The sequence below is a fragment of the Callionymus lyra genome, chromosome 8, assembly GCF_982586985.1.
Source record: "Callionymus lyra chromosome 8, fCalLyr1.hap1.1, whole genome shotgun sequence".
Taxonomy (NCBI): domain Eukaryota; kingdom Metazoa; phylum Chordata; class Actinopteri; order Syngnathiformes; family Callionymidae; genus Callionymus; species Callionymus lyra.
The window spans coordinates 15,962,487-15,976,143 of NC_141825.1; the positions used below are offsets into that span (position 1 = coordinate 15,962,487).

Below are 13,657 nucleotides of genomic sequence, written 5' to 3' on the forward strand. Positions count from 1 at the left end.
TAGCTACTGTTAGCATTCTGTAATCCATTGACATTTGCTTAAAATGACAAAAGTTTTATAAATAACATAATAATAAAATTGGGTACTTTATTAAACAATGATGTGGAAAACTCTACCAGGGGCAAAAAGAAGGCTGCTGTGTAACTCAACCCACGAAAAGTCAATATAGTTGATTCAAATTATTTTCTAGTTTTTCTACTTTTAAGGTGAACCAGTCATGCATCCATGTTTGGTCTACGTGACTCTTTTTACAAAATATTTTCTAACAAGCAAATGAAAAGAAAAACCATGATGAGATTGTCCTTTAAGGGAAAAAAAACTCTTAAGATTATTTACATTTCTTTTAATGTAAGAAAAAGGATATTGTATTGTGTACAGTCTGATGTTTTTCTATAAAACATGACCAGTCGTAGACTCTTTATAAATGTTGATTCAATTCTGCCTCTGGCTTTGACGACCGTTGAAATATTGGTCCCTTGTGTGATTAAGTTTGACAACCCTGTTATTAACATCTTATTAAACACGTGTTTACTAACTATGAAAAATGCATGTTCGCATTTAAGACCTAAATTGAGTTGAAAAAACACAGTCAAAGTTTCCACTCCTTCTCTTGTATGCCTTCTTTTATTTCTGCTTAATCTTGGATCAAATAACAACTACAGCAACACGTTAAAAAAAAGAATATAACTGGCTTGTTATTGTCATTTACAGTAGATTTTTAGTTGCCTGAAGGCAGCTTCGAAGCTCAGAGTAGCACTTCTGAGTCATTGTTAAGTAAACCGTCTTACTGAGTCAGACAATGACTCGCCTATTCATCCTTAGGTTGCTTTTAAAACTGTCGATGTAGGTCGGGTCCGTTTAAATAACGTCTCTCGTGCACACGACGAGACTATCGGCTGATATTGATCTTCGTGCGTCTCAACCGATCGCTGGAATTATCGCTCGGTCGATCCTCATCAATAATAAATACTGTTTATGTTTAAACCTCGCCTGGCCCGATGGGCTGTCCCTCAGGAAGGCTGTGGTTTCAGGCACTTTTCGTACGAGCACGTGGAGTCATGGACGCAGGTTATCTGAGGCCACTGAAAAATATCTTGCTGAGAAACTGCAGTGTTTTTGCAAGAAGACTTGACATAAAGACACCTTGTCCTCATTTTATATTACATCTAGTGCTCCGACATGTACTCTATACAAATAAACATATATTTAATATATGATTGAAAGTATTAAGCTTAATATTTATGTCAACATCTTTACAAAAACATCGCTTGTTACACTTGTAAAAACATTAAGTTCTTATTTTTCTTACTCAAGTTATGATTCCGTAATGTCCAAAAACGACAAGAAGTGAATCCTCTTATCTTTGTCATCAGTCCATGGTTTATATTCAATGTAATAATGGTTATTAAATAATTTAGATCAGCTAGACAAATGTCTATTGGCTAGCTACACCTCGACAAAGTAGTCTATGTTATGTTGACTAACTGGGATGGGGCCAATAAAACTGCACCATTTCAGCCTCTTTTCCGTTTTCAGAATATGTTTTTATTGCACCAGTTATTGTAACTCCTGATGCTTGTCCAGATAAATGTAAAGACTGTAATGACGGCTTTATGAGCACTGAGCTCCAGTTTTATTCTTTCGGACGGGTTTGAACTTTTCTAGGTCAAATAAACCTTTAATAAAGAAATGTGTATTTCAAATTGTGTCGGCGGCGCGGTCAACAAAGGGTTAAATGAACAGAGCTTTTATTTTTTAATTGAATTCAGTCTTACTTGAAATAAAGATTTGACACAAAACGACAAGTTGCCATTTCTTAAAAGTCATCTTTATTTATATTTCAATTATGTACTTATTATTCCTGAATATTTGGTACCTTTTTTATTTTGTTTGAGTTACGATCACTTCCTACTTCTCCTGGAGCGGAACCTTCTGTCTGACACCTTTTATAAGTCAGTGGCACTCCCAGTTTTTCCGGTTGTGTTTCAATACCACTGCAGGGTACGAACATCTTTTCTGTCTTTATCCAGAATCACATGAGTATACTGTTAAATTATGTAATTCAAAGGGATATTTTCCATCAGGAATTGTGCACAACAAATTTGATGTGCTAATTATATATATATAAGGTTGGTTTGTTGTTCTCTATTCAACTAACCAACCCAAAATGATACATATGTCAGCTAAAGGTTTATTGAGAGAATTGTGTTGCAAGCTTTATTTGTGTTTTAATGTCCGTGTTTAACAGATCTTGGGGTGTTTTAAACACACTACGATGAACACTGTGATGGTTAAATGCTATTATGTAGCTTTTTAAAACAACTTCTCGTTTGTCTCCACAGTCTGTGGCCCCAGCATCGACATCCGGAATGACATCAGTGAGTTCAAGCGTCTGGAGAACTGCACGGTGGTGGAGGGCTTCCTTCAGATCCTGCTCATCAAGACCAACCACTTGCACCAGGAAGTCTTCCGCTCCCTCAGCTTCCCCAAACTGACCGTCATCACCGACTACCTGCTGCTGTTCCGGGTCGCGGGCCTGGACAGCCTCAGCGTTCTCTTCCCAAACCTGAGGGTGATCCGAGGACGCAACCTCTTCTACAACTACGCGCTGGTGATCTACGAGATGACCAGCCTGAAGGACATCGGCCTGTACAACCTGAGGAACATCACGCGCGGGGCGCTCCGGATCGAGAAGAACCCGGAGCTCTGCTACCTGGACTCGGTGGACTGGTCGCTCATCATGGACGCCGAGTCCAACAACATAATAAGTGGAAATAAAAAGGCCAAGGAGTGTGCCAACGTCTGCCCTGGCATCATGCAGAAGGACCCTTTTTGCAAGCAGCCCATGTTCAATAACAAACAGGAGTACCGCTGCTGGACGTCCAACCAGTGTCAGAAAGGTAAGGTGGCTCTCGTCCAGTCGATTTAAGTGTAGACTTGTGCGGGTACACCGAGTACAGATGTGCCTTTGATCCACGTAGGTGGGTTTCCATTCTCACAAACATTCCCAAATTGTCCACCGGCGAAACAAATCCCATGAATCTTTGCAGTGTTTATCCGTCGTTTCCATCAGGTCGCAGGATTGTCCACGGGCCAGTGCAAACATCTCCTTTCTGTTCATTATAGGGACCCGGTCTTTAGATCGGGCTATTTATGGAGTGAGGGATGGCTGCAATATAGAGCCCCGGGTATTAGAAAGACGTACTCAGTTGAGGTCGACGAATCTCTGCCAAGAAACGAGCTAGTCTACCTGTCTGGACCATTTCGGTTAAATATTTGCCTTAGGGACTTTTCACAATTTATGAAAAGGCGTATATTGAAGAATCTGGGGGAGGGTCATCTCGGTTTGACTCTGGCCCAGTGCAGGGGTCATGTCTCTGGAAAAACAGTTCACATCAGGGTCATATAGTCGCAGCCATTTAGACTCACAGTTTTCTTTTTTTCTGATGGTTGCCAAATGTATTCTATCATTTTATTTGACATGTTCTCAAATTGTAAAAAAAGAAATGACTAATATTTTAATGTAATACTTATGATGCAAAACCTCAAACAGGAGTATTAAAAGTACCTTTTCATGCAGTATAGCAAATAGCCCAGATGGATTATTTAATTAATAAGGTCTCATTCAAATATTAAGTATCACCCTTAAACTAAACTGTTGAATTTGAAATATGGGTTAAACAAATAGAAAAACGGAAGATATTTAATTATTTATGACACTCGTTTAATGCTGGATTTAATTTTTTTTTAAAAAGGAAAACTGAATAAAACAAAATTAATAACACTGTTAAAACTATGGTCCATATATAATACAAAATATATTATTAAATGTATTTATATATTGTAGTATACATTTAGAAAATCTAACACTATAAAATCTATTAAAAAAACAACATGGAGCCAAAATAGGAATTTAATGACCACGGCCTGGAAGAACCTTTTTATATAGATTACTCCAAGGAACAGGATGTTAAACAGTCTCTCTTATTCCTTTAATTTTTAATGAAGTGTGATGAGTGACTCGCCGAGAGGAATTTTAATTGACCGTTATCACAGCAACCATGTTTTCCAGAATCCATTGTCTGCTCACAAACATGTCGTGATAGTCGACCAAAAAAAAAAAAGTTCCACGCTGGACATCCAGTTCCCTCCGAGAATGATACTGTTATTGTTTTAGTGTGCGCGCTGTTCTCTCACGAGTGCGTGAAATAATGATGGGAAAATCCTCCCGTAAGCCTCGTCTATTGAAAACCTGTTTACCGCTCCCATGGTCAGGAGACGCCACTGTTCCTCCAGCCCAGAGACCCCTCGGAACAAATGATGGAAATCAAGTCGGGGAACACAAACTATCTCATAAGATCATCTGTTTTTTTTCGCTGTTTGTTTGCCTCGTATTGATTCCAGAGGTCCCTGCGTGTTCAAAAAAACAATGTTTGGTTTTGGAACCTGGAGTCAGCTGCAGTGTTGACGTGACCTCCGCAGTCACATCTGTTGCTCCCACGGGGGATACTTATGTAGCATTATACAGTGAAGCCTGCTCTCACGTCAGGCTTCAGACCCAGAGCCGGGTAATTGTTTGAACCAGTTGACTTCCCCGAGGCGGAGGTCATGGCAAACGCTCTCCACCGAGGCCTTGAAGTCGTCCGACAAAAGGCGGCGAATAACCAGAAATGGAGTGTCTTCATGGTCCGTGCGAGACAACATGTCTTCCCTCTGACTCCATAGAAACAACTCTGTTTACCTCGCTTGTATTTAGAACGCCATTAATCCAGTTTAAGCAGAGGGTTTACTCGAGTAGCTTTTGATTTCAATTTAGTTGCTATTGTTGGCCATTAGGGGGAGAATGGGTGCATTGAATACGGATAAGCAGGTTAAGGACGACTCTGGTGTTTTGCCAAAGTTGTTTCTACACGTCTAGATTATCGTAGCCTTCTGCTAATATTGATGCTAAGCTTCAAACCAGATTGTGTCATGTTAATATATTATTAGTAGCTGCACACAATCTTATTTTTTTTTTTTTACAAATAAATTGGAAATAATGAGAGTTTTAATGGATGTTGCTATCTTTACATATTTGCATGCTAGCACCACAATAGCAAGTTTTAGCTAGGCTCTCTGTTGTAGTGACGCCTACTGTAAACAATAGCTAGTCAATGCAAAAACAATATTGTCTATGATCTATTATGGTCTTTTAATCTAAATAAAGACAGCAATAAGGCTTTGCTACTCAGGAAGTGTCATCAAAGGGATTACTAACAGCTTCTTGATAACCTCTCGTTCTTTTACTGTATTCTTCTGCTAATATTGATAGTATATTATACACATCTACCACACGACTTTGTAGATAATGCCCTCCTTGCTGGTACTTCCAAGTACAACAACAAGTTACTACCCATGAAATCAATAAAGAGAATAATATAAAAGTTGAATGTTTGTTTGTTTGAATGTTTTAACATTTTACCTACTAGCATAATGCTAGTTCTTTTTACCAGGTAGTTCAGGAACATGCTTATGTTTTAAATATAACTTTATGAACTTGAAGGTGGAAGTATTAGTTGTTAGTATTAGTAGATAGAAGATGATTTAGTTTTAAGAATTTCTCTGTCTCTTTTGTCTTTAGCATGATGCTAATCCAGTTTCGTAGGCACAAGCATATCTTCATAAATGAGCCTGTTTTGAGCATCTTATTTAAGTAGTTGGAGTCATGCTCAGACATTGTTGGAAATATTTGTGAATATCAGTACCTTCTCTGCAATGTAGTAAACTATTTGTTACAGTTCAGCACAGAGGGAATGTACAGACACCTGCTGGGAAAAGTTCCACCACCAGCCAAGGCCAGATAGTAATAATAAAATGATAACAACGTTTTTGATATTAAGTTCTTCCCAAAAGTCATTGGTATCTCCATTCTGACCTCTTCATTTTTGTAACCGTTGCTGTGTCACATTTCGGTGGATCTGAATTGGTTATCCTTTCCTAAAGAAAAATTGTGATTTCCACAATTTCCTGGATCGTCTTCCAGGTTTCCCAGGAATTTCCAGCCATTTCTGGTTCCCGAAGACAAGACGCGGCTCTCTTCCCTGCTTAAGATTCTCGTCTCCTCCCTCCACCTCTCGGCATAATTGCCTTGTTTTTCTCTGGTACAGATGTTCCTTCAAGGGCATGCAGTGGTTTTCTCGTCAATACGGCACAGTCTCCTCTTTAATTACACGACATGAGGAGGGAGCGCTGTCTGCCGAGCACACAGCTCTAGCCTGTGGGCCTCCTCGCTCCTCGCAGGGCAGCAACAAAAGACCTCTTTCCACATGTTTGTCCACTTACCAGATACAGTTTCCCACAACAGTCCGGGGGTTTATGAGAGTGGCTCCTCTCTGGGGGGGGCGAGGGGGGAGACGGTCGGACACGGAAAGTCAGGTTGCGAGTGGGAGTGGCCCACGACGAGCAGATTGGAGGGTCCGGGGTGCTTTTTTAGTAGTAGGCAGTGATGCGAGGAGAGGCCCTGACGGAGGAGGAGGAGGGGCGGCGAGTGGAAATGTCAGACAAATGTCAAGTACAGGCTCAATGGTGAGCTCTGAGTAAAAGCACAGTAACCCCCTCTCTTGTTTTCCGTCTTTTCCCAAACCCTCCACCTCGACTCGCTTTTCCGTCCGTCCCCGAAGCCGTTCCCTCCACCCCCCCGACTCTTGATTGTCCTTGTCAGTCGTTGCGCTGGTGTTTCCTCTCTCCATTTTCACTTCACTCTTTTTTCTTTTTTTTTTCCCCCGCAGTGCTTATCAGGGGCTGTTAACATCAGATATCTCTCCAGTGTTTACTCGGCGGAGGCTCCCTCTCATCACCGCATGCGGAGGCCAACTGGCTTGTTCGCAGAGGCCCTGGATCCACTGACATTACACGCGGTTCGCTTTCAGTTTTCGGGGGATCTCGTGACTAAAAAAAAAAAAAAAAAGTGTCTGGCCGGCTTCAAATAGTCTCCTCAGGTCCTGTGTTTGTTTCTGGCTTCTACCCCTGGAGGGGAGCCAAGGCCAGATAGACAAGAGGCTTTTACAATTATACTCGCGAGCGGGAAGGCACGCTGCTGGGTCCAGCCCCGGTCTGGTCCAGGTTAGTCTTCAAAGCTCCACGGCGAGGCACACACTTGCAAATTCCTTTTAGCTCACGTGTCCGGTTTATGTGACGCCGTATTTACATGCGATACCCTCAGCGCCGGGCTGACTGGCGTTTTGTCTCCGACCTTGAAGGCATCACACATGAAATCTTGTCTTTCGACCCTAGTGTGTAAACATTGACATCAATTAGGAAAATTGGTCGTGTACCGAGGTTCACAGCCCGCTTGTCGTATGGTGTTGTTTAATGATACTTTTCTGTTAAAGTATTGAACTGTCTATTGGTTGTACTAAAAAAGTAATTGGCAAAGAATCAGACACACTTTTTAATTCTAGTTCAATTCCAATTACTGCCACAACTTGAGTGTCGAGTTAACTACCATCCTCGTTTTCATTTATAGTAGCAAACCTTCCAAAGTACCACCTTAAAATACTTTTTTCAACCTTTCCAAATACAAGCGTATTCACGTGCTGCCAAAAAATGTAGAAAATTTAACTTTTGAACTGTACGAATTAATTATGAGCATTTTCCCAGTCAATTTTCCATGAGTGGCGGTTAAAGAACTAATGATAGTCATAATTGTTAATTTAGAGTCAGTCACAAGGTCGATGTCTATTTTAATAAATTGAAACCAAATTATCTTTCTGCCCAATTTTAAGAACTTCTAATTGACCATAATTGCCTTAAGCTGGAGCTACTTTTTAAGATAACAAATTAAAGATTATGACAGTGTTCAAAGATTTATGTTTTTTTTGAATAGACTTGTTTTATTAATCTATTACTTTCTCAAATAAATGTTACAGTTTACAGTTTATTTTGAAGTTGCTGCATTCCAAGAAGATTTACAAGAAATAAATGTAACACAAATGGACACAAGAAAGAAAACAGACGATTATTGTTTTCTAAATGGCTACTGTTTAATGGACAATTAATACATTTGTTTTGTGTAAAGATCGCGATGTTCCAGTTTGTTTAATAACGATGTGTTCAACAAACAGATTGTTAACATACTTTTTTATTTGCTGTGTAGCTAAGCTTCAGTCTGAGAGCATAACCTCCTCTCTAGTGTGACCAAATATCACGGAAATCCTTTTCAATGGGAATATCAGTTTGTTTTACCCCACTTTGTGCAAATGTCCTTAATGGCCAATATGGACACAAGGAAAATAATGAGTCAAACGGGTTACTAATGCGCTTTACTTTTTTTTGTCAAAGCCTTCATAGCTCCGACTTGTAGATGTGGGGATTAGTTGCGGAGAGGTCACGCTCATTGAATCTTGTGCTGGATTTATTTCAGCTCAGAACCAGATTTATTGATACCTAAGGTGCAAGGAATGCAGTCTCAAGATGGATGGAATGTGACCGCCCCTTTAAGTATATAAGGTCAAAATTCCTGTTGGTTTAGTCATCGCGGTGCTGAGGGGATAAAGAGGGGGAACGCACAGATGTATGCGGAGACGGCTCAGTGTTTTTTTTAAAAGAAAGAATCTGCCGTGTCTGTTTTGATTGTGCTTCCCCACGACTTTGCTAAAGTATTACTTGTATAAAAACAGGTTTACACAGCTAGAGTAATGTGTTGATCGGGATCATTCACTAGACGGAATCAACCCCTTCACCTTTGTCTTGGACCAGGTCTAGTGAGAACAGAGCCCGGGCTTTCTTTGTACCCGAGCACACATTTGTACAGATGATCTCTGTTCAGCCTAGACCTTGAAGGTAACTCCAGACGGATGTTTTTCAACATGTGTGAAACAGTCGGCCTCTTCAGCCGGCGGTGACCTTGCGAGCATCATGTTTGTGAGCAGACATCGCAGCTCCCTTTACAGCTGCCTCCTTTGTTTTTTTTTAGTTGTGACTCACGAGACTGCTTTACCGTCGTGTTGACAAATATCAGGATCGAGTATCCATTTAATCTGATCCAGCTTGATAAAATGTTAACCGTACTCTATGTCTCATGATGTATTCATGTGCTCCGGTAAATGTTGCCGTTTGCGTAGTTTCTCTTACGAGTTTATGAATAAGTTTAATTGGGGGAAAAAATGTGAAACTTAAATTAACAGAAAATGTATATAAATTCATTAAATATTTGAACAAAAATGAACCAGAAAAGTTTTTTAGAGTGGTTATGAATGGCAAACATAGATGCGAAATGTTTATTTAATCATTTTATTTTAACTTTAACACCAAGTTAACTTTAAGTTTATTGGTCACGTTTTAAAAAAACATCACTGAACCTATTAATATTAGAATAATGATCTATTTTGCTTTAAAAAGTGCTTATAATATGCTTACTCCGTACCATTAGCTAACAAACAAAATGCTCAATTAACAATTCGTTTTTTTGTCTTTAACTATGAAAACCATCTGTGATATATACAGTATAATTTATGGATTTAAATACCTAAGTTAAATACATGAATATATGTTGATATACTGAACTGAATCAGGTACCTTTATTGGCATATTAAATATTTGTGAATATTACTGTATTTAATTTTAATTGTTCTCTCATTTCCAAATAATTGTATTGAAAACTTCACAATTTTTCCATTTGTCGTCTTTGAATTCAGACTTCATAATAGAATTTATATTTCAATATTTTTGTGTACATTTTTTTTACATTTTAATCATCACAAGTGACTCAGGATTTGTGTGCGTTCCGACGTATGTGTCGGTGACTCACTCATGCTTCCCTCGCTCCCATTTTCTCCGGCCTTTACCACACTTTCTCCCATCTAGGTCACATTCATAAATGTCACTCTCGAGAAATGTTCGCAGCCAACGGTAACAAGTTGAAAACTGTACAGGCCATACCTCACAGCGCAGGTCGTCTAACTTCACCGTTTTGGGGGGAAAACATAGTTACAAATAGGTTTTATGCTCCATTGATTTAATTTGTTTCATTTGGCAACTCAAAAGACTCGTAGCAGTGGCAGGTAAATTGCTCAGTATGGATTTTTTAAAGCTAATTTGTTCTGAATTCCTCCCAAAAACAGCAGGTTGTTGGGTGTTTTACTTGCCTCAAATGACACGTTGTTGACTTTGTCCCGTCTTCAGGGCTATCATGTCATCGCGCTTGATGAATACTGTAATACAGGACGTCTTGACCTGGATATTTGTGCACCTTTACATTTTCAAAACATTTAAGGTATTACTTTTTTTATTGTTGATTTGGGTGACAACTTGTATGGATCGACATTTTATTTAGCTGCTAGTTAATGTCAACAACATAGTCTAAATAAAAGGCTCATTATTAATGTTGTTTTCCCTACATATGTGACCATAACTGCTAAAATAATGTATTTATTAATGATCTAAATAAATAACCATTTTAATTTAAAAAGGAAATGAAGGTTACTAAAAAAACTTGTATTTTCTTCCCATTATATATATGCTTTGTTGGTCTGCTCATCGCCTTCTCTTTTTAATTTGCTTTTATATCTATATCTGCTAATGATCTTCCACACCATTCCTATTTTAGTTTACCAGGTGTCCCTCATTCACAGCTTCCTTTTCTAGCCCGGTCCACCAGTGTGAATGTGTGTGCGTCTTTTAAATGTGCGCCAGAGTGTTCCCGGGCCAACTTTATGCCTATTTAAGCCACCCAGCGCCTCTGGTGATAGGCCGCCTGCTGCCTTCTGGTTGCGTTTCACGGAAGCCGTGACTCATCTTCTGCTCTTTCCACTCATTCATAAATCTGCATGAATACTACTACGACTTCCTCTCGCCGGGGCCGCGGGGGCCTCCCGGCACCGTGGCGGGGCTCCTGCTTCTTCATGGCAGGAAGGACGAGGACGACCTCCATCACTGTCGTCATTACAGTGCACTTTGTCATCATTACAGTTGGGATCGGAAAAAAACACGAAACACAAGCGGCGATCTGTCTGGACTTGTGTTCCAGCCTTCCGACGATTACTCAAACGTTATCCTCCCTTACTAGCTCTATTATTTTCACACGGCAGCTAATACCGGGAATATCTTAATAAACATCTTGTTGCTTTTTGAGGAGTATTTTCTGGGAGGAAACATGTTTAAAGTGGTAAATCACCCTCAATTTAAACTTCACTCAGTTTCTACTCACCTTGTCGACTAAGGGTCGGGATTATTTCCAGAGTAATCTGTTTCTTTTTACAGTTAAAGGCAAAAATGTACATACATTTTAATGTAAAGACTGGAGCTCGCTCATCTTGGTTCAAAAAGACACACTTAAAAACATCCAAATACTTCAGTGGCGCTTGTGTGTCATGTCCATCTTGTATTGAAGCACCGATGAGAGGAATAGTTCTTAAAAGTAGTTGTCATGGTAGTCCATATTTTAAGTTTGTTTGTGGCGCACACAGTCTATTGTTTAAACTGGAAGCGCCTGCGATGTTTACCCGGGGTACTTCCGGGACAATTCCTCTCATTGAGGCTTCAATACAAGATGGATTAAGAACCAGTTGGGAGGTAGTTGGATGTTTTAACTGTGTCTTTTTGGCAGAAGATACAGAAGAAAACTGTGCTACAGCTACATTAAAATAAACATGCATTTTTTACTATAACTCGGGTTCAGATAACTCTCAAAATTATCCCAATCCTTAGTCGATATGTGAGTGAGTAAAAAATGATTCTGAAATTTCGGTGATCTATGACTTTAAATCCAGGTAGACATAAACATTATGATAGTTTTTTTTTAATCCTCCCGAAAAAGAAACATTTAAGGTTAAAGATATTCATCAAAACATATCGTCTGGATACTCTTGCCTGCCTCAGATTTGCTCGGGGCGCTCGGGTCAAGTCCAGCGTTAAAAAAAAAAAAAAAAGCGACGAAACTCTCCTGCGGAGGTGAGGATGTTTGCTAGCGTACGGCGGAGACGGGAGTGTATCTGTGTTTGCCAGCAGAGTTAGTCCGGTTCAGTGAGGTCACGGAAACACTGCTCCTCTATTTTCCTCCTTAGTAATGTGTGTGGTAAGAGGGCGAGGAGGGGGATCTAATCCTACCTTCCCGTCCACACATGGCAGGAATGTGTGTGTTTGTTTGAAAGCAGATCCACTTCCCAAGGGCACGCCAGAGTGTACCGCTTTTAATTTTTGTGTTGTTTTGTGCGCCGAAAAGAGACCGGCAGGTACACACGACGTTTGAATGACGACGCTGCACCAATGAACTTTGCAGGAGTCATTGAGAGTCAACTGAATGAGTTTACTTGTATCCTGCAGTGACTCCGGATGAGTCACGACAGTAATGGGTGTGTGTGTGTGTGTGTGTGTGTGTGTCTATAAAACAGATATCAAGCAGGCCTCGGCGTGCCAGCAGTGTTTGCCGTCTGCTTTTTCTCTGACCACGAGCACAATGGCGAGATGAAAGGGTGTCATTAAATTACAAAGGAAGTTTCACAAGGTACAGGAAGAAGTTGATGAGAACCACACACTGAGGTTTAAGAACGACATCCTCCGAACTACTTCTTCATGACTTCATTGTGTTCTGGAGTAGGTATGGAAGTGATAATAACAAAGTTCAAAGTATCTTAGGTTGATAATAATGCAACCAGTTCCTATGGTTGTGACCAAAAAAGTAATGCATATTTTGGTGCTTTTGTTTTAGGTGTTTTTAGTTTTCATTTCGCCGAATGGATAATTTAAAATCCAAACATGTATTTATAATTGTTGGAAACAAAAAAATAGAATTTTCACAACCCATCACTCTTCGGCAAAGCCTCGGATGAATGCTTATGCACACCATTTAGCTTCCAAATAGTACTGACAGAACAAAATGTATTATACAATGTAATAATTTAGCCCCTATATAATACTGAGAGAACACGACAAAACATTTTTTAGAATGGGATCTTTTTGGCCCAAAATGATACTGTCAGAATATAATAAAATGTATTTTAAAATAGGATAATGTAGCCCCTAAATAATACTGACAAAACATAGCAAAATGTTTTTAAGATCGTACTAATTTGGTCCCTAAATAATAGTGTCAGAATATAATAAAATGTCTTCTACAGTAGGATATTTTAGCCTCCAAGTATCTACAATAATCTGTGGTGTGTTGTTAAAAGCCACATTTATGCTGAGTCATGCTCAGATCCTAGTAAGACGTACAGTAGTATTATGTAAAAAGATGGTAACCCGGATCGCTCCTGCGTCAACATCCATAAATTGTGGATTTGTCCGACACCATCCGTCTGCTCTCCGTCAATGAGAGCGGTGACCCCGACCCCCCCCGTCTGCTGCCTCCCCTTCCTCTTTTTTTTTTTTTCTCCTGGAGCTTGTTCTGGAAGGATCCCCGGGGCCCCGTGCAGTTGTCAGCACGCCGGCTAATGAGCACAGGTGGCTCCGGGCTCCTCCGGCCCCGCTTGGCACCGTCCTTTTTGGCAGCTCCTGAAGCCCGAACGGTTCCACTCCAACACTGAAGTCACCAGTTGCTGAACGCCAGGGTGGCCCCGGGATGAAATGTGGCTCCGGCGTTTGAAAAAAAAAAAAAAATGGTGGCGTCGCATCAATTAGCCGCACCTCGCCAGTATTTCTCCTTCACAGTCAAGGATGTGACGGCGAATTTCGTGATGAC

General features: G+C 40.1%; 1 protein-coding gene across 1 annotated transcript in view; it reads left to right on the forward strand.

Moving 5' to 3' along the window:
* The window catches only part of LOC148073819 (insulin-like growth factor 1 receptor), an 83,337-nt gene that overhangs the window by 8,896 nt on the left and 60,784 nt on the right, over positions 1–13,657 (forward strand). Inside the window, exon 2 of the mRNA XM_087797975.1 lies at positions 2,343–2,900. Within this exon, the coding sequence (XP_087654101.1) occupies positions 2,343–2,900 (558 nt within the window). The remainder of the gene's footprint in view (positions 1–2,342; positions 2,901–13,657) is intronic.